Raw genomic sequence first — 27,963 nt, 5'->3', positions numbered from 1 at the left:
GGGGGGCGGGTTCTGGTCCGCGAAGGATGATGATGACAGAGAGTCCGGTCCGACTGCTACTGCCTGGGCCCCCCACCCCCCGTGGATAACATTGTCCTGGAGGAGGAGGAAGAGGAGGAGGAAGAGGAAGGGTAAGAGGAGGAGAACAAAACCAGCCAGGGAGGTGGTACTCACAGAGAGACTGAACACCTCCACCTGGTTACCACCAGCTCCTAGCCCTCCAGGTCAGAGTCAATCTCAATCGCTGTTCTTGCTCCCTGACCTATTTTTCTATTGGTCTGTCTGTCTGTCTGTCTGTCTGTCTGTCTGTCTGTCTGTCTGTCTGTCTGTCTGTCTGTCTGTCTGTCTGTCTGTCTGGGTCTATCTAGGTGCTTTGGGGTCCTTGTGGGTCTCTCTGTAGTCTCTGGTGTGTGTGTTGTGTTTCTGTGCCAACTGGTTCGGTGTAGGTCTCTAGGTCTTTCGGGATCTCTCTGGGTCTCTCTGGGTCTCTCTAGTTCTCTTTAAGTCCCTCTAGAACTCTCTGGGTCTCTCTGGGCCTGGATCTCTCTAGGTCTCTCTCTAGGTCTCTCTGGGCCTGGATCTCTCTAGGTCTCTCTGGGTCTCTCTAGGTCTCTCTGGGTCTGGGTCTCTGTCGGTCTCTCTGTGCCTCACTGGGTCTCTCTGGATCTCTCTGGGCCTGGATCTCTCTCGGTCTCTCTGGGCCTGGATCTCTCTCTAGGTCTCTCTGGGTCTCTCTGGGTCTGTATCTCTCTAGGTCTCTCTCTAGGTCTCTCTGGGTCTGGGTCTCTCTCTCGGTCTCTCTGGGTCTGGGTCTCTCTCCAGGTCTCTCTGGGTCTGGGTCTCTCTCTGGGTCTGGGTCTCTCTCCATGTCTCTCTGGGTCTGGGTCTCTCTCCAGGTCTCTCTGGGTCTGGGTCTCTCTCCAGGTCTCTCTGTGTGGCGGTCTGGGTCTCTCTCCAGGTCTCTCTGGGTCGGGGTAGGGTCTACCTGGCTACAGGACGTCTAGTTTCCCCGGCCCCAGGCTGTGGATGAGCTGGGAGGACTCGGAGGCGGCGCTGTAGGCCTGGATCAGCAGGTTCTTGTTCAGGTCGCCCAGCGCGGCCCCGCTGCCCGCCCGCAGCTTGGGGAAGGCGGGTGTGTCCCCGGGGGGCCCGTGCAGGGAGAGCTCCGACATGTGCTCCAGGGCGTAGGGGACATCGCCGCCTCCCTCGGTGACCGGGGAGAAGTCCTGGGCGCTGGCCTGGTCGTCCCGGGACACAGGGCTGCAAGTGGGGGGAGAGAGAGAGAGAGAGAGAGAGAGAGAGAGTGAGAGAGAGCGAGAGAGAGAGAGAGAGAGAGAGAGAGAGAGAGAGAGAGAGAGAGAGAGAGAGAGAGAGAGAGACAGACAGAGAGAGAGAGAGAGAGAGAGAGAGAGAGAGACAGAGAGCGAGAGAGAGAGAGAGAGAGAGAGAGAGAGAGAGAGAGAGAGATTAAGAATTGCCCAGGCTTAAAAGACAGATACAAAGGTTTGACTCCATTAAATTGACAGATACAATTAGGGCTTGAGTGTAAATATTAGACAGACAAACAGAGAATGCAGACAGAAGGCTCGGCACAGACAGATGGACTCAGACAAAGGGATCCATGAGGAAGCCTCACCTGACGTCCATGGACTGCACGCCGTCGGACAGCTCGTCCAGGCAGCTCTTGGTCTCCAGGGGCCCCAGCATGATGTTGGGAGCTTCAGCGGGAGTAGGGGCCTCGTCCTCCCCAATGAGGCCGGGCGGGCCCCTGGCATCTGACACTGGGACATAAAAACAACAGGAAAGTTGCTTTCTGGGTAGTGTCACAGACAAGCTCAGATCTGTGTGAAAGGGGCTGTTCAGCTTCCTCTCGCTTCGAATTTGTTTCAAACAATAACATAACTGAAGGCTACATTGTGTTCTTCGATAGAATATCTCTGTAACAAAACAGGAAACAAGGCATAACTCAATCTTCAAGGCCATTTTCCTTTTCTGGTACCTTCTCCGCCCAGATGTTCTGCTAAAACACAGTAGGACTGCTGGATCCAAGAATATTATGAAATGTTAGATAACATTCACGATACCTGCTGCTTACAATGTCATTTTTTCATCCTGTTTTCAGTAGTTAATTGGATAGCTTTCACGATCAAAAAAGGTGTGCCGTTGGCAAACGGTGAGTCATTACTAATTTTCACCACCAGAGGTCTCTGTGGCCCTGCCTGACCGACAAAGCTGAGTCACACTGCAGAGCAAACAGGGCTGGGAAATAATTGGTAAAAAGCCTATTTGTTTTTTTTCACTTTGTCTTCAGAGTCACATTATTGATTAAGGCTTAATTGAGATCGATGTAAGTAATACACACAGCCATTTTAATATTAAAGTCGCAGCAAAAAAATACTTGGATGGTACACACACACACACAGACACACACACACACACACTTTATTAACCCGTAAGTGGGTGAGTGAGTGAGTTATGCTAGTTGCGCTGAAATCCGAGCCTTATTGACTAATGCGCACACTGTGAGTCCTTGCAGTGGATAGCACACCCCGGGGGGGGTACGTGGCTCCTACCTGGGGCAGGAGAGTGCAGCTCTCCCTCTGTCTTTCTGGTCCTCTTCATGATTTCCTCGATCCTCTGTGTGCTCATGGAGACATCAGTTAGAATCCATGAATTCATTCCTCCTCACTACTCCCATATCCTACAGTACTTTGTGGATCATATTTGTTTCAAACAGTGATCCAGAAGTGACTATTCAAATTCCAAACTCCGTACACAGTTAACATTATAGGGGGACATTTGTGTTTTAGCCTCATGTATGATTGATCTTCTCTTTTTACAGAACACGACTGCAATCTCATTCTCTCCCGTGATCATGAATTTGTTCATTCTGGTTAATAAAGTATTGCTCTTGAATGAAAGGTCATTACAATAGTATTTTTTTATAATATCACCACACACACACACACACACACAAACACACACCTTCTTTCTCTGCAGTCTCTCCTGCTCCTCCTGCATGTGGAGCAGCTCTCTCTCCTGCCGCCTCCTCTCCGCCTCCTTCTGAGCCCGCAGGCACGCCTCCTCCCTCTGGACACACGACAGCTTCTCGTTAGCTTAGCTTGGGGATCTGTGTTATTATGCAGGTTACTTTGTGACAGTCCTAGATGCAGCCTCGTTGTGGCCGGTTGGACGGACGGTCCACACGCTTCACCAGAGCCGCGTCATGGGGACTGTGATTCCGGCTTCAGGCTACCGCTAACGATTGTTTCGTTGCGGCTGATCTAGTGATTATTTTCAGAGGGATTGACCCACCCTTAGGGCCAGTCCGTATCACACTCCACGCTGCCGTCCTCACATGAAGAGCGACCACATGAAGCGGTGATCGTGGTACAGACAGGACGGGTTCCCCCCTTTGACCCCTGACCTCTCTGTCCAGCTGCTCCTGCATGTCCTTCCAGCGTTGCTCCTTCTGCCTTCGATCCTCCTCCTCCCTCCTCTTCCTCTCGTCCTCGCGACAGATCCGATTCTCCTCCTCCTGCAGAGCCGCCAGCTCCTGCTGCTCCAGTAACTCCTTCTGCCTGCGCTCCTCCTCCTCCTGTCTCAGACTGGGAGGTGGGAGGAGAGGGAGAGGGGGAGGTGGGGAGAGGGGGAGGTGGGGAGAGGGGGAGGTGGGGGGAGCGAGAGGGAGGTGGAGAGGAGAGAGAGAGAGAGAGAGAGAGAGAGAGAGAGAGGTAAAAATAGATGGGGAGGCGAGGGAGAGAGGTGGGGAGGGGAGAGAGAAAAGGGAGGTACGAGAGAGAGGGAGGGGGTGGAGCAACAGAGAGGTGGGGAGGAGAGAAGAGAATAGAGAGAAAGAGAAACAGAGAGGGGGGGAGGGGGGATGGAGTGTAATGAACAGAGGGAGGGAGAGGGACAGATTGGGAGGAAGCCAGACGCCAGAGAGAAGGAGAAGAGAGAGGAGAAACCAGATGAATCATGGGGGACGGGCACAAAGAGACAGTGGTGGCTCCATCGACAGGAGCAGGGTGGATGACCGAGGCAGAGAGAGACAGTTAGAACGAGGGAAGGACACCATTGATTGTGTCTACTGTACATTTCATCACGGCGCTCATGTTACTGGGGAGATCAAGGGCTGTAAGCCAACACCAGAGCGATGATGGTAAATTGTCTCCTGGTTTCGTCCCTTGGCAACAAGCTATTATTGGACGTGCTGCTCCAGAGTCCCCCTGGTTGGTGAAACACCAGCCCCGGACGGACGGGTCACGGGGTCACAGATCGTCTACTAAGAGGTCCGCAGAGGAATTCTTCCAAAATTAGTCTGGACGATGAATAAATGAAAGGGTCGGTATATTTCAGTTTAAACAGCAGACCTTCCGCCTTAGAGCTTTTTAACAAGCGATCTGAGCAGTCATGAGTAAAGCTTTCTAGAAAAACAAACAAATTGGGTTCAATAGGAGCGAGGGCAGTGAGGGGCGTGGTCAAACCCCCGTCACACTCGCTTGAACGAGGGTGAGCAGCCAATAGACAACTACCGCAACTATTGATGTTGCCGGAATATAGCACACTTCAACAGAATTTAGTGACCATTGGATGTAGGGAATACTTTTAGAGCACATGTGACAAGGAGATTTCACACCCAACAAAGTGTACTATGTCGTAGTCTCTTCAAAACGTGTGTAAACCCGTGTCATATGGCTATGAAGCCAGCCAAATGGTTAATCACACATGATTAACAGGATTTCTAACCGCACACACACACACACACACACACACACACACACACACACACACACACAGACACACACACACACAGACACACACACACACACACACACACACAGACACACACACACACACACACAGACACACACACACATACACACACACACACACACACACACACACACACACACCTCTCGTCCTCCTGTCTCTGTCGCTCCTCCTGCTCCTTCTGGACTCGAGCCAGGCGGCGTCTCTCGGCCAGCATACGGGACGCCTCCTCTGCGTCGCTGTGTCCCGCCCACACTGCGGCCGGTGGGCGTGCACGGGGACTCTGGGGGGGGGGGGGCAGAGTGGAGGGGAGGCTGAGTGTTAGGGGACCGGTAGAGGAGTGGAGACAGAGAGAGGGCAGTCACAAAGGCAAAGCTGTGTGACATGGGGGGAAGGCGAGAGAAAGAGAGGAACAAACCAACAGAGGCAGACGATACACAGAGAGACAGACAGGCAGACAGACGACGGACAGCCTGTCAGGCATACAGGTCTGACCCTGGAGAGAGATAGAGATAGCGAGAGCAATGGAAACATGGTTGTTTCTGCTGGTGAGAGAGATGCTCTGTTCTCAATTGGGGTTCATGTTGCACTCCTCTCTCTCTGCCTCTCTCTCTCTCTCTCTCTCTCTCTCTCTCTCTCTCTCTCTGTCTCTCTGTCTGTCTCTCTCTCTCTCTCTCTCTCTCTCTCTCTGTCTCTCTGTCTGTCTCTCTCTCTCTCTCTCTCTCTCTCTCTCATGGTCAAACTCATCCTTTCTCTCTCATCCTCCCTCCGTCCATCTCCCTCTTCAAATTGCGTCCATCTTCCATGACATGTTAAATCAAAATATAAACAAAGATATTGTATTTACAACTTGTATGTCGTATGCTGTGTGTTGTGTGTGTGTTCTCTCTCTACTTCTCTCCCTCTCTTTCGTACTTTAAAAAATAATTTACATTGGAAGAGGTTTGGAAAATAAACGTGAACATTGCCAAAGCGGTTGAGAAATAGTGTATTGAATGAATAATAGTGTATTCCGATTAATAATGTAGGTGTAAAACATCTTTCTCTCTATCTCCCTCTCTCTGTCTGTCTCTACCTCTCACTCTCTGTCTCCATCTCTCACTCTTTCTCTCTTGCTGTGTCTCCAACTCTCTGCCTATCTCAATTCAATTAAATATAAATATAATTATTGTTAGTGCTTTATTGGCATGGAAAATAAAAATGCCAAGAAGTTTAATCATTAAACTAACGAAAATAATAATGCAAGCCTAGTAAAATATCTCTCCCGCCCTCTCTCTCTCTCCTTCCATCACTCTCACTCCCTCTACCCTCCCTCTCCCCTCCCTCCCTCCCTCCCCCTCCCTCTCTCCCTCTTCCTCCCTCCCTCCCTCTCCCCTCCCTCCCTCCCTCTCTCCCCCTCCCTCCCTCCCTCTCCCCCTCTCTCCTTCCCTCTCTCCCCCCCCCCCCCCACCTGCAGCCAGTTCTTTGCTGGTGGACTTGGGGATCTTCCTCTCCGGGGCGTCCACCTTGGAGGACTTCCTCTCCAGGGTCCCGGGCCCTTTGCCCTCGATGTGGCCCCTGTCCTCGGAGCCAGGGGTGGGGGCGCGGTGCCGGACAGGGGAGGGGGGGTACTGGCCAGGGGAGCAGGGAGACAAGGCCCGGTTCTTGGTGGACCGCACCCTGGAAACCACGGCGACGGGATCAGGGATGGACACAGACGCAGCGACTGGTTTTGGTCATTGTTTGCATTGTGTGTGTGTGTGTGTGTGTGTGTGTGTGTGTGTGTGTGTGTGTGTAGGTGTCTCTGTGTGTGTGTGTCTCTGTGTGTGTGTGTGTGTGTGTGTGTGTGTGTGTGTGTGTGTGTAGGTGTCTCTGTGTGTGTGTGTGTGTGTGTGTGTGTGTGTGTGTGTGTGTGTTGTGGTACCGTTTAGGGGTGCTGGGTCCTTTGCCTTGGGTTCTGAAGGATGAACTGCGGTTGGGCGGGGTCTGACCGTCTGTCTGTGAAACACCCCGTAGAATCTCTTTTTATTACACGTCTATTATCAACCACAGCACGAAACTTTATTGTTTATCTTTATTCAACTAAGGATTTATTTACAGGTCATTAACCCCCCCGTTTTAACAAAACCCACATCACATTCACCCCCGCCAGGGTGCTCAGCCAATACAAAACTAGCACTTAAAACTTCTTTTCAGGACGAAGGAGACTTTCTATATTTGACAGAGAATTTGCTTTGATTCTTCGGTAAAAAAGAACACACAAATGTTCACAAACACATTGTGAGAACTAAACTGAACCAAACTAAACTCTAAACCTGGATTTCACGTTTACTTACCCTTTAGTATTAATCTACAGTATATAATCAACGACAGTATTTTATTATAGAAATAATATGCTGTATGTTGTCTGTTTTAACATTCATAAGGCTAGGCTAATGTGTTCATGAAAAAAGAAGTCTATGACTGAGTATTGAAATATTAATATGGTTCTATACATGTGTATGCGCGTGTGTGAGCGGCTCACCGGTGTCTTGTCCCCGGTGTTCTCCTCCAGGGAGCCGGTGACGCTCCTGCGGTTGGAGGAACTTCTGTGCGGCCTCTGTGTTCCGGAGGACGCTAAACGATGGGACACACCAGACACTGACAGGTCACCAACACAACAGCCATGCAGGACCATACCGACGACAAAACATCAAAACACAGACAAAAGTAGGCGGACACAGAGTTACTAGAGATTCAAGTATTTGGAATTAGATACAATCCAAGAGCAAAAGTAATGTAAAGCCAAGTACATAGACCGGCAGGATCCGCCCCCACCGCGAGGTAGACGACGCACAGGGCAAAGGACGGGACCATGCTAAACTAAAGATGAAAGATGGAATGCCCACCGAGGCCATGGCAGGGCCTGTTCTGGGAACCCAGGTCCTCAGAAACCTCATACCCGGCTTCGAGATCAGTCATGATAGCACCAATGAGAAATATAACTGTTTTCGGCCTATACGTATTATATTCAATGTATGAATTATACCTATAAGTACAATATATGTCTATAGGCCTGTACGCCTATCGTGGGTACCGTCCATCTGATACCACAGAAATGTATGAAATGTCTCTTAAACAAATGAATCAAATGACAATAGGCTATAATATTAACCTATACAATGAGCGTATGAGCGGTTGTGTCAGAAACAGTGCAGAATGGAGTTCTCTACTGCTGGATTCATTATTATTCACTGGTTAACATAAATATAATGTAAGTAGTGTTGACACAAACTTATCAAACTGTACAAATTTACTAATTGCGTGTTTTCTTTGATGGACACACATCGCCGTGAGCACAGGGTAGAGTGCTAATCCCCATGACTCCATATTGTTTGTTCTTTCATACCATTATATAATGAAACTGGTTAATGTCATCGTTGCAATAATTATTATATCCTAACATTTTCTCTTACTAAATAATGTAGGCCTTTCCTTGTGTGACCCCTCAAACGGAAGCACTACAGAGGTGCTGTCTGGGGAATCACATGTAGTTAACTTGCTAGGCCTAATAGGCCTCATCACGTGACTCTAGTCCTGATTATAACAGACAGGCCTATGGTACTGCATAAATTCATAAATACATGGGACGCCCCAGCGGCTCTCCGGGTAGAGCGTACCATTAAGACCCAGTCCTGATTGCAGCAACCCGGGTTCGATTCCTGCCCGTGGTCCTTTGCTCCATGTCCTCCCCTCTATTTCCCACACTTTATTATATCCGTAAACGTATTGCAAAGGCATGGAAATAAATAAATAAAATGGGTAAATGGGTAGATAATGCCTCTCTCTCTCTCTCTCTCTCTCACCTCTCTCGGGTGAATGGATGGCTGCAGAGGAGCTGGAAAGCCGTTTGTTGATTGGTTGATCAGGAGTGGTTGGAGTCAGGAAGTCATTTACTGTGAGTCAAAAAAAATCACAATGACACAAGTCAATGGTATAGAATAATGGGGTGGTTCAAACACTATCTCACACTCGCGTACACAGACACACACACGTGTGCGCACACACACACACACACACACACAGATACACAAACATACAAACGCATGCCCGCACACAAAAGCCAACCCCAGGGGGCATTTCAACACAAATCAGATCTCTAACACGACTCACACAACGACTCACATACACTGAATGACTCACCACTTAAACACGCTCAAGTGACAACATCCCCCACATCACAGCACAGAATGGACGCACTCATCACATCAGACAACTTCCCCCCCCCCCCCCCCTTCCCCTTCACCCCCCTTCCCCTAGCCCGAAAAATGAGCCTGACGGCACAAAAAAAGAAGGCATGGGGATCAATGAGTCCTGCAGGGTGCAGCGTTCACCTTGGGGGCGGTGGAGCGAGCGAGCGGCTGGAGCTGCAGACGATGCAGAGCTGCAATGCTAGTGCACGGCGAGCGGCCGGCTGCAGACACCACGCTGGCGTCTGAAGGGCGTCGGTCTGGGGAGGGGGGGGACGACGTGAGCCCCGGCCGGCCGGCCCTCCATTTAGTTCTACTGTAGACTAGACGCCTGGGCCGTTTGATTGATTGATGGACAGCCAGCAGTCATTGGGCTTTTGTTTTGAGTGTATGATAGTCAGGGTGATAGTTATTGGGGTTGATTTTACAGTATGTATATGATTTTTGTACAATCTTTGAAAATGTTTTTCTAATAATGTTGTCTGACCAATTTGGAAAGGATCTGTAATATTAGTCTTCCATCGATCAAGCTTTTCATTTTCAAATATATCAGTTTATTTTTGCTGTTTTTTAATGGACTAAACATAATCTGTTGTAGCGGTGACAAAGTCATCATAAAGAGACAGCATTTCCCATTTGCGACTAATCAATAAGAAAAGATCATAGTATTGTTATCTTCAGAGACAAGACAACAATGCAATGAGTTTATGCATGAGAACTATCTGTGTGATAATCCTTAATGCATGAGCTGCTACCCAAACTCCAACAGCCTCTCTCCTCTAGCACGTTCTCTTTTGCTGCACTAACTCCACCCTTACAGCAACACAGGGATGTGTAGCATGGGACATAGCCCCTCAGGATGCACATTTACAATGTAACCGCTAAATTTTTACATTAACATACGCCTCCCTGCCGCTGCATTGCTTCTATACAGTCACGCTTTTACAATTAAGTGTTCTTTGGTCGTAGATTGTAATTTATTTATTCCAGGACGACATTCAAGTTTTGTACTTGGTACATTTGTACCTTGTCCAACTCCAGCTCTGAATATAGAACAGAGCCGCAGTACAGCCCCAACGGCCAGGCGGCAGATCAGTCGTTCTTTAGAAGAGGACATCGCTACTGGATGAGAACATTCAGCCGATGTAATGGGATGTAGGCCTGCTTCTTGTGTGTGTGTGTGTGTGTGTGTGTGTGTGTGTGTGTGTGTGTGTGTGTGTGTGTGTGTGTGTGTGTGTGTGTGTGTGTGTGTGTCTATGCATGTGTGTACCATGAGTGGCTTGAGAGGATATGTCTGGTATGATGTAGGGTGTGGTGTGACTGTGCATTTTGCATTATTTGTAGGTGTGCGTGTGCATGCCTGCTGCAACATGTGCATGCATACATGCGTGATCATGTGCACGCCTGTGTGTGTGTATGTGAACGTGTGCATGTGTGAGCATGGGTGTTTGTATTTATGTGTTTGTGTTCCATGTGTAATTGTGCGTGTGTGTCCCATTTGTATCGGTGTGTCTGTGCCAAATGTCTGTGTGTGTCTGTCTGTGTGTGTGAGAGTTATCAGGGTGGGGTGTTCTGCAGGCCCCCCCACTGAGAGGGAATGGTGCATGCATCACTAATCAGTGCCACGGGCCACTGAGACAGGAAGCAGCACAGCCCTTTGTTCTGATGGGGTGGGGGGGCAGTCAGGGCGTGTATAGGGTGTGGATGGATCTTCCACCCCAGGATGTAGACAGAGGCTGTGCCCGTATGAGTACACGACTAACAGCAGGTGCATCGGACCGGCTCAGTAGGTATTAGCTTAAGATAGAGGAGCACAGGAGTGCGAAAGCGAGGTGGTGATAAGCGCGTAGGATTCAACATCGTTTTTGCGTCATGTGACAGATCATGCGAACAACTCCACCGACAGAGTGGGGAGAATAGTCCAAATTCTAAACATATAATTTCTTTGTTTAGTTCCAAGAAACTCTATCACTTGCACAGATAATTACACAGTCCCAGATTCATGCAGTCCCCAAACACACACATATTGCACAAAAAGTGCAAATACGATGATGATGGTGTCACAGACTGACATAAAAGCAATAAAAGAAACACATGCCGGACGTATATTGCAAAAATATGATAAGAAAAAACTAGCCAGAGGATAGCTTTTTAGGCTATATGCATAACTAGTGCAGATATCTAGCATATAATTAGTTATATTTTAGTTAGAAGCCAGCAAATAACAAGCAGCGAGATGCTAGAGAGAAACCAGCAAATAACAAGCAGCGAGATGCTGGTGGGAAGAGAGCATACAACAAGCAGGTTGCCACACATGCACACAGTAAATATCAGGAAGGGACACAGTGGGGAGATATGTACCGTTACGGGATTGGCTGGCTCTGGAAGCAGCAGGAAGCTCATTGGGCTGAGCAGAACCAATGGCAGGGCAAGGCAGGGTCTTAGGGGTACCTGGGCGGCAGGTGTTGCATAGCAGAGAAAGCAAAGCGTTACACTCTTGCGGCGTGCACGTACACACACCTTTCGCGCACGAGAGTTTACCTAGTGAAGCGCACGGGGACACACACAAACACACACACATATACACACACACAAACACACACACACACACAACTTGTCATACAGAAACTCGCCTGTGTTTCTGGCCAACAGCAGGTGGTACTAGAAAATGAACCACTGCAAGCATTGTTAATGAGCCATGCAACGAGGATCTGATGAATAACATCGGCTGCCTTGATGGCAGACAGCGGCCCTGACCCCAGGTATGGGGCAAGGGAAAAGGCAGCTGGTTTTAATCAGGGTAACCACTACAACTACCTTGGTAGCCCTGGGAAAGACAAATAAGATCCTCACGCACACATGCATAGAACTCAGACCCACCCACACACATGCACGCACGCACGCAACCACACTCACACAACCACACGCACAAACAGACACACACACACACACTGCAAGGTGGATGAGGAGGTCTTTGTCCTTCCATGGGACGAGGGGGGAAATATGTAAGCTGGGATTCTTCCTCTCCAGCCAGCCACCCAGCGAGCTGATCCCAGGACAGCTCTCTCCGCCTGGGGCACGCCGCCCAACAGAGTACCCCCCCCCCCCTGGTTCCCAGATTGCAGGTCAGCGGTAGCCTTTGTGGGCATGTGTGTGTGTATGTGTGTGAGCCCTATGAATTATTGAAGGCGTTATGAATGCTCCACATCATACGCCCCGTTCTATCCGGTGCGAGTCCAACCTTTCAGCATGTTTTATGAGTCTCGCAAAATCCCCTCATGGGAACACACATGCACACACACACACACACACACACACACACACACACACACACAAACACACATCCGACATACAATTGCTAAATACAATATCTTTGTTTATTTTTTTGATTTAACATGTCATGGAAGATGGATGTCATTTGAAGAGGGAGATAGACGGAGGGAGGATGAGAGAGATATAGAAAGGATAGAAAGGACAGACAATGAGGAAAACAGAGAGAGAGGCAGAGAGAGAGATAGAGAGGAAGAGAGAGAGAGATAGAGAGGAAGAGAGAGAGCGAGAGAGAGAGGGAGATAGAGAGGAAGAGAGAGAGAGAGAGAGAGGCAGAGAGGGAGATAGAGAGGAAGAGAGAGATAGAGATAGAGAGGAAGAGAGAGAGCGAGAGGCAGAGAGAGAGAGATAGAGAGAGAGAGAGGCAGGGAGAGAGAGAGATAGAGAGAGAGAGGCAGAGAGAGAGAGATAGAGAGGAAGAGAGAGAGAGATAGAGATAGAGAGGAAGAGAGCGAGAGAGAGAGGGGCAGAGAGACAGAGATAGAGAGGAAGAGAGAGAGAGAGAGAGAGAGGCAGAGAGAGAAAGAGATAGAGAGAGAGAAGCAGAAAGAGAGAGAGGCAGAGAAAGAGAGAGAGATAGAGAGGAAGAGAGAGACACAGAGAGAGAATGAAGGCGATAGATGGATGTTGTCAACGTAAACGTCGGCATGTGCCTTCTTTTGTGTGTCGTGTATTTATGAGTTTGGCCTCTGTTGATGTCAAGGTTAGACGTGTCATTTCTCTACAGAATTAAACCAGTCGACCAACACAACAATAGAACACCAGCTTCCCAAAAATAACCAGGGCATTCCATGCCATGTAATAATCCTTGTTCAACACATAAACAGACAAAATCACAAGTACACACACCTGTTGGCGGACGATGCAGTGGCAGACAAAGCTACATGGCTAGCCAGCTAGCTAGCGCTCCTAGCTGCGACAGACAGTGTAAATAAACTGCGTGACAACAATAACACAACCACACACATCACCGCTGGCCGTTCAGTCTGAACAGCCTTGTTTAAGGTTTTACATCAGACAGCGCATACCTTTAGCCTCCACTAATACACACACACACACACACACACACAGACACACAAACACACCGGCGTGATGCGATCAGATGAGGTAAAAAGACCAAAAACGTCTGTATTCGCCCCCATCTGCATTGCAGCCTCCACACCCTTCCACTGTCATCTGCTCTCCCCCCCTCTCTCCCCCCCCTCTCTCCCCCCCCTCTCTCTGTCTTTCTTATGCATCTGGGATATGATATTCAAACTGTCCTCTATAAAAGAGAGAGAGCTCCCTTCCTCCCCAAACACCGACAACACAAACGTAATCCCTCCTCTCTCTGCTCTGCTCCCATGACAGCCGCCAAACGTTGCCTGCCGTCCCCACTGTCCCCCCTCCCACCCTTCCCCATGACCTCTAACCCTGACAGTCCCCCCCTCCTTCCCTTATACCAACTGAGCCCCCCCCCCCTCCCTCTTGCCTATCTGTCCCCCTCCCCCCCACCGAGGACCACCATCCAGCGTCAACACCCCAGCATGTCTCCAACCCCCCCTCGTCCCGCACACACACACACACCACACACACACACACACACACACACACGCACACACACACACACACACACAGACACACACACACACAGACACACACACACACACACAAACACACACACACACACACACACACACACACACAATCCCCCTCCTGTAGGATGATGTCATGTCATGTCATGTAAATAAAACAATACCCGCCCCCCCCCCCCCCCCCCCCCACTCGGTGGTGTACCCCACTCACCCTCGGCTCCGTCCGGGGGTCCCCCCCAGGTCCATCTCTTGGGCCGGTTCTCCGGGGGGTCCCGGCTGGCCTCCCCGGCGCCGCGGCCCCTCTTGTCGGCTGCGCCCCCCGCCCTCCGGCGGACCAGCGCCTCCAGCCGCTCCTGCTCGTTCCGTTCCAGAACGGGGAAGAACAGGCATTCTCTCACCGAGCCATCGCTACGGCGACGGGTGCACGGCGACGCGCACGGAGACGGCTGCGCCATGGTTACCGCATGCATCCGCAGCAGCCTCGCCCCAGCGTCCTCTGTCGCCTGCGCTCTCTCTCCCTCTCTCGCTGTCTCTCTTGGTTTCCCTTCGCTTGCCGTTGCTCCCACTGCAATGTCTGCTTTATCCAACGATCAACAACGACTGAGCTACCGGAGCTGTGTCTTCTCTCTCCCTCTCACTCTCTCTCTCTGTATTGCCTCTTCTCACTCTGCCACTCCCTCTAGTAACACAGCCCCTCTCTCTCTCTCTCTCTCTCTCTCTCTCTCTCTCTCTCTCTCTCTCTCTCTCTCTCTCTCTCTCTCTCTCTCTCTCTCTCTCTCTCACTGTCTCTCTCTCTCTCACCTCTACAATTGTTCACCCCACCCTTGCTAGTCTCCTCCCTTTTGCTCCCTTCCATCTCTCTAACACAGGCAAACTCACGCACACCTGCACGCACGCACGCACACACACACACAGATCTTTTTGCTCTCTCTGTCTATCTCTCTCACTCTCTGGTGACTGAGGCTATTTCAGAGAGCACTCAGAAAGAGGGATGGATCTACATACCGTGCCTCACCATGCCTCACCAGTCGATCACAGCCAATACCACACACACACACACACACACACACACACACACACACACACACAGGAAACACATAGACACACACACACGCACACACACACACACACAAAGGCGCATGTAGTAGAGGGGAGTATGGCTGCATGCATCGACGCACGCACACACACGTACGTGCAGGGTTACGTCATTGCATGTGTGAATACGTTTGTGTGCAGAAGAGGGTATCAATACGAGATTCATTTGCGCCCCAAGGTTCCGTTTCACGTCTCTCTGTTCCCCTACACCTCCTCCCTCCTCGTCTGCCTTCTCCTTTTGTTTCCTCTCCTCCGATCCCCACCACTAGTATCACGACATCTCCAGTTTAACCATGTGTTCCCGCTTCTCCCATCCTCTCCCTTTCCTTTTCTTTCGATCTCCCTTATCCTGCTCCTTCTTCAAGAAAATAATGACCAAATTGTATTATTATAGGATTATCATTATCTCCAGAGGGGAGACGATTATATACACTTCTAAAAATGGTAAAATAATACAAGTGGGTCATTATGTTCTTGTTTCCTCTCTCTTATGTTCCTCCTCTCCTCTCCTCTACCTTCCTCTCCTCTCCTCACCTCTACCTTCCTCTCCTCTCCTCTACCTTCCTCTCCTCACCTCTACCTTCCTCTCCTCTCCTTTCTTCTCTTCTCCTCTACCTTCCTCTCCTCTCCTCTACCTTCCTCTCCTCTCCTCTCTTCTCCTCTTCCTTCCATTCCTCTCCTCACCTCTACCTTCCTCTCCTCTCCTCTACCTTCCTCTCCTCTCCTCGCCTCTACCTTCCTCTCCTCTCCTCTCTTCTCCTCTACCTTCCTCTCCTCTCATCTCCTCTCTTCTCCTCTACCTTCCTCTCCTCTCCTCTCTTCTCTTCTCCTCTTCCTTCCTCTCCTCTACCTTCCTCTCCTCTCCTCTCCTCACCTCTACCTTCCACTCCTCTCCTCTCTTCTCTTCTCCTCTACCTTCCTCTCCTCTTATCTCCTCCAACGATGCTTCTCTGTGACGATGCACAGAACAGACAGAGACAGAGACAGGGATACTGGTGTGTACCTATCTGCATCGTTTAAAGTAACATCATGCTACATATCCTACACTAAAACACAGATCTACATCACAAAGGAAATACATAATAGTGATTCGTTCAAGAATGTAATGGTGATTCATCTGATGTGAATGGCAGTTGGGTTTAATAATAAATTGCATATTTGGGCTCTGCAATTAACAAATTGTGAAAGGTCGCAATTTGTAGAAAATAATAATTTGAAATTTGATTTTGTATGGCCATTAATGACTTTGTAAACTGTTACAACTAAGCAATTGCCTCATTATTATAATATTTGCATACAATAGCAACAGATTATTTATTTAATTGAAAATCTGTTATTCACAATGAATAACCAAAATCCCAAATATCAGGCAAAATAATCTGAATTATTATTTTTGTCATAATGGTGCAGCCCTCGAAGACATCTTAATCCACTTCTGAACTCCTGTGAGTCAGGCTGGGGATTAAATGTACATTCTATGTGATCTAGTGCCTTTCAAAAGACTGAGAGGAGAAGGCAGCTGGGCTGTGATGTTGAGGCTTAGCAAGCTGAACTCTTTGTCTCCCACTCTCTCATTTCCTCTTCATCGCTCTCTCCCCCCACCCTCTCTCTCTCTGCCTTTTCTCTCTGCATCACCTATTCTACATCAACTCATATTTTCAGTGTCATGGTCCGTAACAGATGCACCCTCTCTCCTCTCTCCTCTCTCCCTTCTCCTCTACAGTCACAGACACGCCTAGGGTGCATCTGTGTGTGAGTGTGTGTGTGTGTGTGTATGTGTGTGTGTGTGTGTGTGTGTGTGTGTGTGTGTGTGTGTGTGTGTGTGTTTGTGTGTGTGTGTTGGGAAAGCTAGGGATGACAATGTATGGAGTCACAGGGGGATAGGGAAGGAAGTAGGAGGGGGTTGGGGGGAGATGGAGAGTTGACGTGGAATCGATAAGGCGGGGAACAGAATTAATGAAGAAGCAGAGGAAGGGAGAGAGAAAACAGCCATGTAATGGGAGGAGAGGGTTATCCGGTTGGCCATCCATCCATTTTCCATGCATCCATCTATATAGTCTTAAACAAAAGGATTTGACCTAGATAAAGAGAGCTTGATCCACGGTGTGAATGTGCATAGGACGAACAAATAAACATGCAAGGTGCAGGCCTAATACTGCAACACATCAAATGTTAGCTCTGTTCCACAAAGCGCTATATACATCAATCAATACGCACCTCAGGGTCACAAGAAATAACCATAAATTACTATTAAGAGTCTGTCTCTGAGATTTACTAATGAGGGTGTCCCTCTGGGAACCTTACACGATCCCCTCATGCTGTCCATCTCTGGATCATTTTCACATTCATCCTGAGGTGTATCGGGTAATAAACGTGTGCTCATCTATGACTGTGCACGTTACAGTTTCCAGTAAGCGTCCCAATAACAGGCTTATGGTGATGTCACTGTGGCCTCCCAGGAGAGACCAGCCAATCATTATGTCATTAAGTAATGCAAATGAGTGGGTTTGGAAATTAGGAGAGCGGTGTATTTGTATGTAAATACACACACCCAATCAATGAAAAACACACAAACAGCCCTGCAGACATGGAGTGGTGTTATTTGAACCCTTTGAACCCTATAGATGGTTGCCCACTGAGCTCTGCTCAAAACCCTGATGCACCACACAACACATCAATCAATCAATTGCCACCCATCATATTAAACACAGAACCAGACCTAAAATGTAGACCTAAAATTAAATCTTCCTCCATGGCTCATCTGGTTTGCGAATGGCTTATGAAAGCTATTATTGGTGGACCAGAGCAAGTTAGCCCAACGCAGTGAGAGTTAGCAAGGTCGATGATAACACAAGGAGATTTAGCTGGGAACATTAGGAGTTGGCCGTTACACAGTAAGATTTAGCTGTTAAGAGAAGAGTTGGCATTAGCCGCCAACACAATGACATTTAGCTCCTTAACCAAAGCGAGGCAGCCTAACACAATAAAAAACAGCAAGGAAGCCAAGTTAGATTATAACAAAGAGATAACACATAGATTCAGCTGGTAATATGAGGAGAGTAAGCGCTTAACATTGAGAGAGTTAGTTCAAAACAAAGAGAGTTAGCTGGAGAGACATGAAGGGTTAGATAGTAGCTCATGGTTGGCTGGTAACACAAGGTTAGTATGTGATGAAGAGAGAGGGCTAGCAATGGTTCCCACGTAGCAACAGATCCCATCGGGTTTGATATACTTCAGTATCAACCCTGCTAAAACTGATGATAAAAGGCCTCCAAGAAGACCACATTGTTGTTGCGGATATTTTCAACGAAATAGAGCCAAAAGAAAAGTGCCCGTGACCTCTATCTGTACAGTACAGCAGTGGTTTAACGTTACCTAGAGTGATGGACAGCAGGATAAAAAAACCTGCAATAACCATAACGTACCATAGGGGGATGTATCCACCCCGTACTTCACTACCTAATGTTTTGTCCGAATCATTTACTCTGAAAGAATATTAATATGCATCTGACCCCCTGATACACTGGCAGTGTCACATCATGTAGCGTTGCATCTGGCCTTAAGGAAACGCTCCTCTTATCGATACGAGCTGTTACACTGAGCCGGGCTGCTGCGCAGCAAACACACAACAAAGTGCCAAAATAGACATGAAGTCTATTTTTACGGGCCTTGACGCGTCCCTCTATGAATAAACTGTGTGTTTTGCAAGATAGTACGAATGTTTGCATAGCAATGAATTCAGTAATGTATAGATTAGTAGTGGAAGTCGCATATTGCAGGGAGAAAAAAGGCCCTCTTGTCAAATTTGCTTATAAAGACATTTTCTAGCTGTGGCATTCCTGCATAGGACAGCATTTTAGTCCGCCTAGGGTGTAGGCGGGGGTGCATCAAGACCCCACCAGAGGGATCAGGATGCATATAGGCTCCTCTCGCTCCGGGGGCACGCTACGACGCTACGTCGGGTGCAGCGGGCCATAAGGAAACGCCTTCCTGCTCAGCGCCGCTCCCTGGTCAAAGTCAGCTAACTGAAACTCAGACTCAGGCTTGTGGGGTCGGGGTCTGAAACCCCACTCGCTGTTTTGTGTAGTCTGCACTTCCTCAAAGTCCTCAAACCACGGATTCCTCTGGTACGACCCCCACATCAGAAACGTCTCGCAGGCTTGGCCAGAGTTTGACCTCTGACCTTCTCCTCCTCCTGCTGAAGCCTCCTCTTCTCCTCGGCGGCGGCGCGGCGCCTCGTCTCCTTCCTCCTCTGCTCCTCCAGCCTCCTCTCCCGCTCCTCCACGCAGCGGCCCAGCTGCTGCTGGGTGCGGCGCTCCTTGTCACGCAGGAGCTCCGACAGCTCTGCGCGCGTGCACGCACACACACACACGCACACACACACATTTATATCTAAACATTGCACATCGTGCACAGTACACATATCCATGTCTATGCTAACGCATCCACAGACACGTTTGTGCGTGTGCATGTGTTAACGTGTGTTGAATTCACCAGTTCGCCAGTGGATCTTTGGGCAGAGGCTGTCTGTTGTAGCTTCCCTTTGGGTTTTGTTTTGCTCAAAACAGGCAGATCTGCCATCTGACAAATGAACCAGGGCAGCATAGCGTAGAGGAACGGGTGTTCAAGCTCCTAGTCATAAGGTACTGGGTTCGATCCCCATGCCCCACACACACTCTATCCGGAGGTATGCTTTGAGCAAGAGGCCTAAGAAGCTTTAATGAGGATTCATGAGTAGGCTAGTTTATTAACGGTAAACTATTGATTCATTTTAAGTTCAACTGTTTACATTAAATGCATATAAGTATAACTATTGTTCTTTAAAACTCCTGAATGTCTTCTTGCAATGCAATTTGCAATTGGAGTTATGTTATAAACTGAACTACAAGTGTACGATACATATGTGCATAGAGATTGATGACGCTGTGGGAGCAGTGATGACGTGTGTGGTGGTGACGCTCCTACCTGCCGGCGGAGTGCTGCCAGGACTGGCCAAGGCTCGGGACGGGGACGGGTTCCTATTGGTCAGGTGCCGCACTGGGGGAGGCGTCAGCACTGCATTTCCGAGAACCAGACAGAATGTCATTGTCGAGGGATGCTACTTTGCGCGCAAGGTAAATATGCAGGTTCTAAATGGAAATTGAGACACCCGTTCATCTCGTCAAGATGAAACACACAGGCGCGCCCATATTAACATCACTCTCATGTGCGATGCTGTCAAGGTCACTGAGCATCATACATCCTCCACCGTCGACGCTTTATGCAGAATAACTCCGGTACCGCTTGTCATACGGCAGTTTAATGAATTTAGCAAGGTGTCACACACACAATGCCATTCTACCTGCATGTCACCATCGCACCCATTACAGCTCACTGTTCGCCAGGGCTGACACCCTTCGGTGATTCTGTTATACGCGTCAATATCGTCGATGTACGCAGAGGTGCGTTAAACCGTCCAACAGATGACCCTCTGCCAACAAGGTGCAGCTCTAGCCATGCAGAAATAAACAGATCACTCCACTGTTATTGATCACAGATGCACGTCAACAGTCAGGAGAAAATAAAAATCCTCTGAACCACACCCGACGGAATATTGAAAAAAAGGTTACACAGATGTGCACACATGAATGCATTCACATTAAATGCATCCCTTGACACATCTTTTTTTTTGCCATTTTGTGACGTAGGCCCATAGCCTGAGCGGTAAGACATACACCCCTGACATCTGTCTCACCTGTCACCTCGTGGTGCGTCGGGGCCACGGTGGTCATCTCGGCGGGTCAGTTTGTTCCTCCACCGGCCTCAGTCACATCCACCCAGGAGCCCACAACACTGATGCGGACACACGGCTCGATATAAAGACTGCGGCAAGCAGGAGGAAGGAACGCCAAGAACTGAACAGGGACTTTATGCCAGAGTGCCAGAAAGAGGAATAGAGCGAGACGCTAGAGAGAGAGAGATACGACAGGGAGGCTCGAGAGAGATGGAGGGAGAAGGAGGGAGGGGTTGAGAAAATGAGCAGGGAGATAGAGGATGACAACAGAGGAAAACAAAGTCAACAAAACCCATTGAAGCGCGGACGCGTTGAGTAGTGCTGGATTTAGCAGCGCTTCATCCCAAATAAACTCCCGCATCGATTCTAAGATTGGAGGCAGAATCGAGACCGAGCGCACGTGCCGGGAATCATTACGTCATTGGTTGGTTGGGTCATTGCCTCTATCCCCCACACACATAAACACGAAGTTTTCGATTAGGATTGCTTTACACACAAATAATTGCTTTCTAATGAACATACATGATGGGTGATGCAGCCTTTAAGATATTTCTATATAAGATATTATATAATCGGTTAACTGAAACCAACAAAACGACCTCGTTATAATACCGCCAACGCTTTTGTTGTTGCAGGCACGTCAGGCCAATGACCATTCAATTAATAAACGACTTTTTAATCACCGAAATGCGTCTCGACCCTCGTCATTTAAATGCATGGATAATTTCTAATGTTGAAAATTAATAACAAAAAATAGGAATTATGTAGTCTTTGTTGTACGTTTGTAAAACTCGACGTCATTGAGCTAGTTTACCTCAGGTGTACCCTTTTTTGGTAAATACATCCATCGGGTGCTCCAGTTTCGTCAGGTGTACCTGTTCTTACTAAATACATCCATGGCATCCCACTATGAGGGATTTATGGCTCAACATCGCTCCCTAGCGTGCATCAGCTCTATGATAAATTATCAAGGAGACAACCCCAATATATGGAGTTAAGATCTTTATTGAAAACCGGTTGTAACATCGGTTCAAACATAGAACAGTTAATTGAGGGGAACAGTGTGCTCCCTATTGGTCGAGGCAGCACCAACAGAACTTTATGAGACAGCTGTGTCTTACCACCATAAGGTGAGCAGAATAAAAACTAAAAAGATAGACACAAATGAGGGACACAAAATAAGTATTTCGGATTTCAGTAAGGGGGGGGGCATTCATTTTGTTGCATCCAAAACAAACTTCTGTTCTCCCTGCAAGTCGTTTATTTATGCACAAGAACAAAAAAAAAGTTTAAAAAGCAAAAAACAAAAGAAAAGCTTCAACCTCTCCATTCATGGATGACACACGTCTATCCAATGCCGAACTGTACATCATTATAATACATCGCAGTGCTTGCAATAAGACAAACAATTGAATGGTTTATCTTTTTATTTGCGAATCCAGAGACTCTGTACTTGTTAGGAAATTCCACTTGTGGTGAAATCGATATAAATACATTAAAAAGATAGCGCATTGTAGCTCGTTGGTCAAACGGTGGTGTTCAGTCGTGGACAGTTACGGCAAACCTCGAGAGAGTAGTGAGAGTGGATTGCACGAGTGACGAAGAGACCATATATGGGTATGGTGGGAGTTGAATTTCCGTTTGCCGATTTTGGACAACAATAAGATTTAATGAATTTACCTCAAATCTAGTGCCACTCCAGATGTGGAGATCGGCCACAGGTAATCTTTGACCCCCCAGTTGTAATTATGCAGCAGTTACCAAAGATTTACTTTCTTGTTTCAATGTGAAAGTCTAACCGGAAGAATACAATTTAAATTGTTCGCCAAAAGATAAGTTGTCAATGTCCATAATATATTTTTTTGACTCTTATGTTGAGGCATTTATATTGAGACACATAATACATTTATTAAAACAGTAAACAAAACTAAATGATGGGAAGAAGATTCCAGAGACATACTGTTTGTTGTTGGACCGGTACATTGATGACCTTATTAAAAAAAATAATAGAAGTCGATGTGCGGTAATGGCTGGAGGAAAACAAAACACAACTGGAGCATTCTCCAATAACATTCCACCTTCCCCCTGACAGCAGCCCTTTAGATCTGCAGGGGAGACAGAACACAGACACATTAATAACAGACATTACTCCTGTTGGCAACAGTGCTAATATACCACGGCTGCTATTGCCGCTCAAAGTGGACATCGCTTAAATGACCTCTTAAATGCAGCTCAAATGCTAGCGAGACAAACTCAAGACAATTCTGTCTGAGAAGTGGGAGGAGGCCGTTAATGAGATAATCGTGGTGCGGGGGAATCCATGTCCGAACTACAGCCAGCTTTTTATGATTGTTTTGGCTACAATAAAAATCGTCATGAGAACAACAGGCAGAAGGATTTAAATACGAAATGTATAGGCTGTGCATGAGGGTTCAATTAAAGCATCTCCTGCTTCCTTGAACAGCTTTGGGCCTCAATATTACAAATCATAGTTCAGCAACAGTCTCATACGCAAATTATACTAGCGGGAGCTTCAACCACGTTGAGCAGTTTGTGGCGACACTATCCATGTGTGTTCAACCAACTCATATCATTACATGGACATCACTAAAGGCTTGGCCGAGTTTATAGCATTTACGGCTCTCATATTAGGGCAGATATTCAGGGTATAGCATTTGATTCTTATTGGCCTCACACATGACCTCTGGATAAACTCAGGAGAATCCGGTCTGTGGCTGCTCAGGAGTTGCCCTTTAACACATGCAACCCATAACCGGAGATAAGCCACATCAGACGTGTTAACACAAACTCCGTATCCTCTAGGCGAGAGATAGCGCCTGGGTAGACCGTGTAGGAGGCAGGAAGCGACCCAAAACGTTTACGTCGCATAAATAATTATACTTGTATGAATACAAACAAGGAGTATTTGGGGAGGGGAACTTACATCATCAATGTCTTCATCATCATCACCAATATCGTCAAACTGGATCTCATCATCATCCCCTGGTCCGAATGTGTCTGTCTCGTTGATTTTGGCTGGAGAAAAGCAGGGAGCACAGTGTTAGCTTCACGACATCCAGAGGGAAACCAAGTCATTGCAGATTATTCAGTGAAGAACAACCACCATGGATATGCAGTGTCCTAAGGACAGCCATATAGGATGAACTCATCGTGTCCAATATTCTTGCCAAGAAAGGGACCAAACACCACTATAAGAAGCTGAATCACTGCAATTAACAGAGGTAACAATCGAATGTAACCTATGCCAAAAGTCAGTCTACTAGTAAATATCCTCAATTCACTCTAGTCAGCACATGGACTCTACTCCTTATCCACTTTGCTGCAGGGCTTCGTGTGTGCAGAGTAGAGCTAGTCCCACAAATCATATTCAGTTTAAGACCTAATATCTGATGACAGAGGAGCTGCAATAAACGCTTAAATAAACACTCATTAACAGCCCCATCTGATGTTCATCCATTAGCAGAAATCAGTTTCTCTTCATTGGCATCTCCCGGTAACGAACAGGAAACCAGCCGTAGCTCCGCCCATTGGCAGTTTATGGCTTCCGGCCGAGCGTCTTCGGCTCTACGCCATCTACCCCGAGAAGTTCTTCTAGATCTGTTCAGGGCAGGGGTACGAGAGGCTGGCGCTCCAGCCAGGTGTGAGTGCGTGTCGGCCACTCACCATGCTCGGGCAGCTCTCCATAGGCCTTCAAACTGCGGGCCTCGTCTGCGTTGTACTTCAGGATGACGTCAGCCTTGTTGTCCTGAGGGAGGAAGAGAACAGCAGTCGCTCAGACGTCACGTACAGGACAGGAGGCTACTTTACAACACGGGTTTCACACTGTGAACGATAGTGAAGGACACGCCAGACATTTGCTGAATTCTTCCTATTTATTATTTTACAACATCGGTTGTCATCAGGATTTGGACTGGGTAGCATCTGTGTTTATTTGGTCGTCATAAATTCCCAGAACTGGACCGTGCATGGTAAAATGGGCCCCGATAATTGTAATAAAACTTGCGAGGCCAGTGCATAGGACTGATTAATAGCTAGCTCAGAATGGTGCATATTACCATTCAAGGAAAGTAGCCATTTTAGAGTAGCTTTTTGCTTAAGGATGCAATCCCTGCTTCGAAATGAAAACTATTTTGCAATTTGGGTTGATATGACCATGACCTATTCAAGTGTACAAAATGTTTCCAAATGTTTCTTTAACAGCCATATCAAAATGTTTTTTTTTTACTATTCATACTGTAATTGGTACATACCTGGTAATCTCTCAATCCCACCAGAATGATATCTGATGTGTTTATCCATACCTAGAAGAGATTGCCAGAAGGGGAAGGAAGAGAAACAAACATTTATACAACAGGTTCAACCTATGACACTGACAAAGAAAATAAAAATATAAACGCCGCATTTAATATATAATAAGACACATATAGGCATACATATAACAGATAAACATGTATAAAGAGAGGGTGAACCCAGTGCCCCCCTCATAGAGCCATTGAGTCCACGGCTAACTGATGACAAAGTGTTGAGCTGGCACTGCGCCCAGGGCTCTGTCCTAGGAGAGGTGCAACTGGACAGGAATTCATACCTTTTTCCGGAGTTTTCCTCTGATATGACAAAGCCGCTTGACTCCATCAAAGCACATGGCTTCCAGACGTCCGTTCCCAAGCATTTTTATCACCTGAGCATATTCTGGACAACGCAGAGAGAAAAGACAGAAGAATTAGGTTGGTGAACTAAAATGGGCCTTACAATGAGACCATGAGCGGAATATTAAGAGTGAGGCAAGTTCTAGTTCCGAACTAAAGTGGGCCTTACAATGAGTCCATAAGAGGAATATTAAGGGGGATGGAGGGAGGGTCTTTTACATTCTGAACATACACACCTTTAATACAAATGGTTCCAACTGGATTGTACTTGAGCATGAAAACAAGTCAGGAGACATTCACATCTTACGCCCGGTCTAAAGTATATTAACACCGGCAGTCCTTCAAACGTATTTTAAAAAAAAATAAAATCTGTCCCTTAGGCCACATGCAATATAAAGCAAAGTAACCTAAACAGACTGAAAATAGCAATATTGAAAAACATCCATTACATTTAGCAGATGCTGTTATCCAAAGTGACTTATAATAAGTGCATTTGTTAGATGGTCAAGTATGATGACTTCGAAATGTTAGCAACTTTGATAAAAGACATAAAAAAAAGAATATTTAAGACATATCGCAATAGTATGAATCAAAGTTGAAACAATGCTTTGACAATTTCCCATGTTGGTTAACTGACAGTTTCTGTGAATGAATGACCTCTCAGATGATCTCATGGGGATGAAACTTACCCTGGCCATCCTCTTTAAACACCAGCTCCCTCTTCTCGGACTCATTCTCGTTCTTACCACGTCGCCTGTTCTTTCCTCCCTTTCCTGTCAAAGACGGAAAAGCGGGGTATTAGCGTAGACTTAACAAATTTAATATATATTGACTCATTAATCCATCAGTTTATGTAAACAACCAACATCCATTCCTAATCACGATTGTAGATTTGGGACATGAAAAAAACTCAATAAACTTTATCAGCAGCAACGTGTAACCCTGGCCCGATTGTCCTGGAGGTCAATGTATATGATCATAGATGGACTTAATTAAGTGTACATTGAACAGCCGGGGGTGGGGTTTCACAATGTAGCCAAGAGGCTAGTCACGGCTAGCTCTTCAAGCTAGTTTGAGCCTCACAATGGTTGATCTGAATGATGGGGTTCGTGTGTGTGTGTGTGTGTGGGGGGGGGGGGGGCTAACATCCACTTTCTCATTATACACTCGTAAAGACAAGCCTCACCGTGTCCGTCGGGGACCACAACTTAAGACACTCGACGATTTGAAGGACAGTCGATACAAAAAGCTGTCTTCTAAAGAGCCGATCGCTCTCCGACACAGGGGTTAGCTATAGCATTAGCAGGCTGGTGTCACGTTTTCACTGCGTGTGTCAGACACGGCGGACCGAAAACAGCGGCAAAGACCTCCGCACCGCCACAAAGACTCCTAACTTAACACCACTTCACATGTCTTTACCTTTATTCTTGGGCATATTCCTGACCGGTCGTTGTGAAGAGACGCAGTCGACAAGGATAAGTCAGCGTTGTTCTGTACTGTTTACCGGAATGAGCTAAGTAGAGCTACTCAGAACTAGGAATGGTAGTCACTGCTAGCGCCGCCGGTTCACGCATGCGTCGGTCGCACCATTCAAATACGAGGTGCTTTATTAAAACGTTCTTTTTTAGACAAAACATGGACGCTAAATCCTTTGGGTGGTGGCGGGGAATAAACGACGTTTCTGTGATGATATGACTTGTGAATTACGTTAACCTAGTAGGGTTTTTCGTTTTTTTTCTAGTGAAAAGCTGTTATAGCGGTGAATACTATAGTATATGAGGTGATATAGTAATGTATTCTAATTTAGTCAATATAGTGTATTCTTGACAGGACACGTCTCATTCATCCATCGCACCAGAGGGCGGTCTGCTGCAGGAATCCGACTCTATTCAATAATATACAAACAATAATTATTTTCCAGAAGAACCTTTTCCTTTAAGTGCAAGCCTAGACAAAATGGTCCACTATTTACTGTTTCAGTTATTTCTAAGATATATTCAAATGCACGTTTTGCTCTTTGGTTTTTGCAATAATATATTCCGTGAGATTAGAGAAACGTATACTGCGAATTAAAGCACCTTTGGTGAGCTAGGTTTATGTAGGGGTTGTTTCTAGTTCGCAGCAACGATGGCTGACTACAGCTCTAGGGTGCTGACTTCTGATTGGGTACAGAACGCTTACTCAAGTGAAGATCTTCTGAGTGTGGTAAGAAAAAAAAAGTGTAATGATGCGTTCATTAATGCATCATATTTATTCTGAAGTAACTACAGATGGACACTTTATCAGTACCATCTGTACTGCAGTGTATATACACATACAGACAAACACAGACACACATACCATACCTTAGTAATCATACGTATACATCAATAAAATGATATGATTGCTAACAACACGTGGTTTTCTTTTTCATTAAGGATGCTTCTGAGTGTCTACTTGGAGTATGTGGGGTAGCAGACGAAGAGGAATCCTCTTCAGCGAGGGTGGAGAATGGAACCTGGGACCACTTTGGAATGGACCAAGTTACGATGATCAGAATAGAG

At 47.2% G+C, this 27,963-nt stretch overlaps 2 protein-coding genes across 2 annotated transcripts; both read right to left on the bottom strand.

Annotated features, from left to right (window-relative positions):
- Positions 1-20,751, bottom strand: map7d2b (MAP7 domain containing 2b; the record flags this gene model as incomplete). Its single annotated transcript, XM_079754972.1, is given in 16 exon segments — positions 1-96; positions 986-1,260; positions 1,637-1,781; positions 2,574-2,637; positions 2,986-3,090; positions 3,428-3,608; positions 4,917-5,014; positions 5,016-5,056; positions 6,224-6,432; positions 6,677-6,750; positions 7,277-7,392; positions 8,598-8,687; positions 14,097-14,238; positions 19,164-19,324; positions 19,946-20,035; positions 20,715-20,751. Coding segments are annotated over 15 exon segments (1,824 nt in total). The 3' UTR covers positions 1-96; positions 986-989.
- A 1,411-nt stretch (positions 20,752-22,162) lies between these two features.
- eif1axb (eukaryotic translation initiation factor 1A X-linked b) lies at positions 22,163-26,974 on the bottom strand. Its single transcript, XM_079754974.1, has 7 exons — positions 26,840-26,974; positions 26,110-26,193; positions 25,360-25,463; positions 25,025-25,075; positions 24,438-24,519; positions 23,698-23,789; positions 22,163-22,858 (listed from the first exon to the last, which is right to left on the bottom strand). Exons 1-7 carry the CDS (start codon positions 26,853-26,855, stop codon positions 22,853-22,855), a joined length of 435 nt encoding a protein of 144 aa, XP_079611100.1. The 5' UTR covers positions 26,856-26,974; the 3' UTR covers positions 22,163-22,852.
- Between the last annotated feature and the right edge of the window lie 989 nt (positions 26,975-27,963).

The sequence above is a fragment of the Pollachius pollachius genome (genome assembly GCF_949987615.1).
Source record: "Pollachius pollachius genome assembly, chromosome: 17".
NCBI lineage: Eukaryota > Metazoa > Chordata > Actinopteri > Gadiformes > Gadidae > Pollachius > Pollachius pollachius.
This window is presented reverse-complemented; position numbering and strand designations above follow the sequence as displayed.

Bases quoted from the DNA above. Each gene is read 5' to 3' on its own strand.
- eif1axb (XM_079754974.1), bottom strand. The intron at 25,076-25,359 runs GTATGAATTCCT...AATCTCTTCTAG, and splicing joins GAGGAAAACTCCGGAAAAAG to GTATGGATAAACACATCAGA. The intron at 23,790-24,437 runs GTGAGTGGCCGA...GCTTTTCTCCAG, and splicing joins TGGAGAGCTGCCCGAGCATG to CCAAAATCAACGAGACAGAC.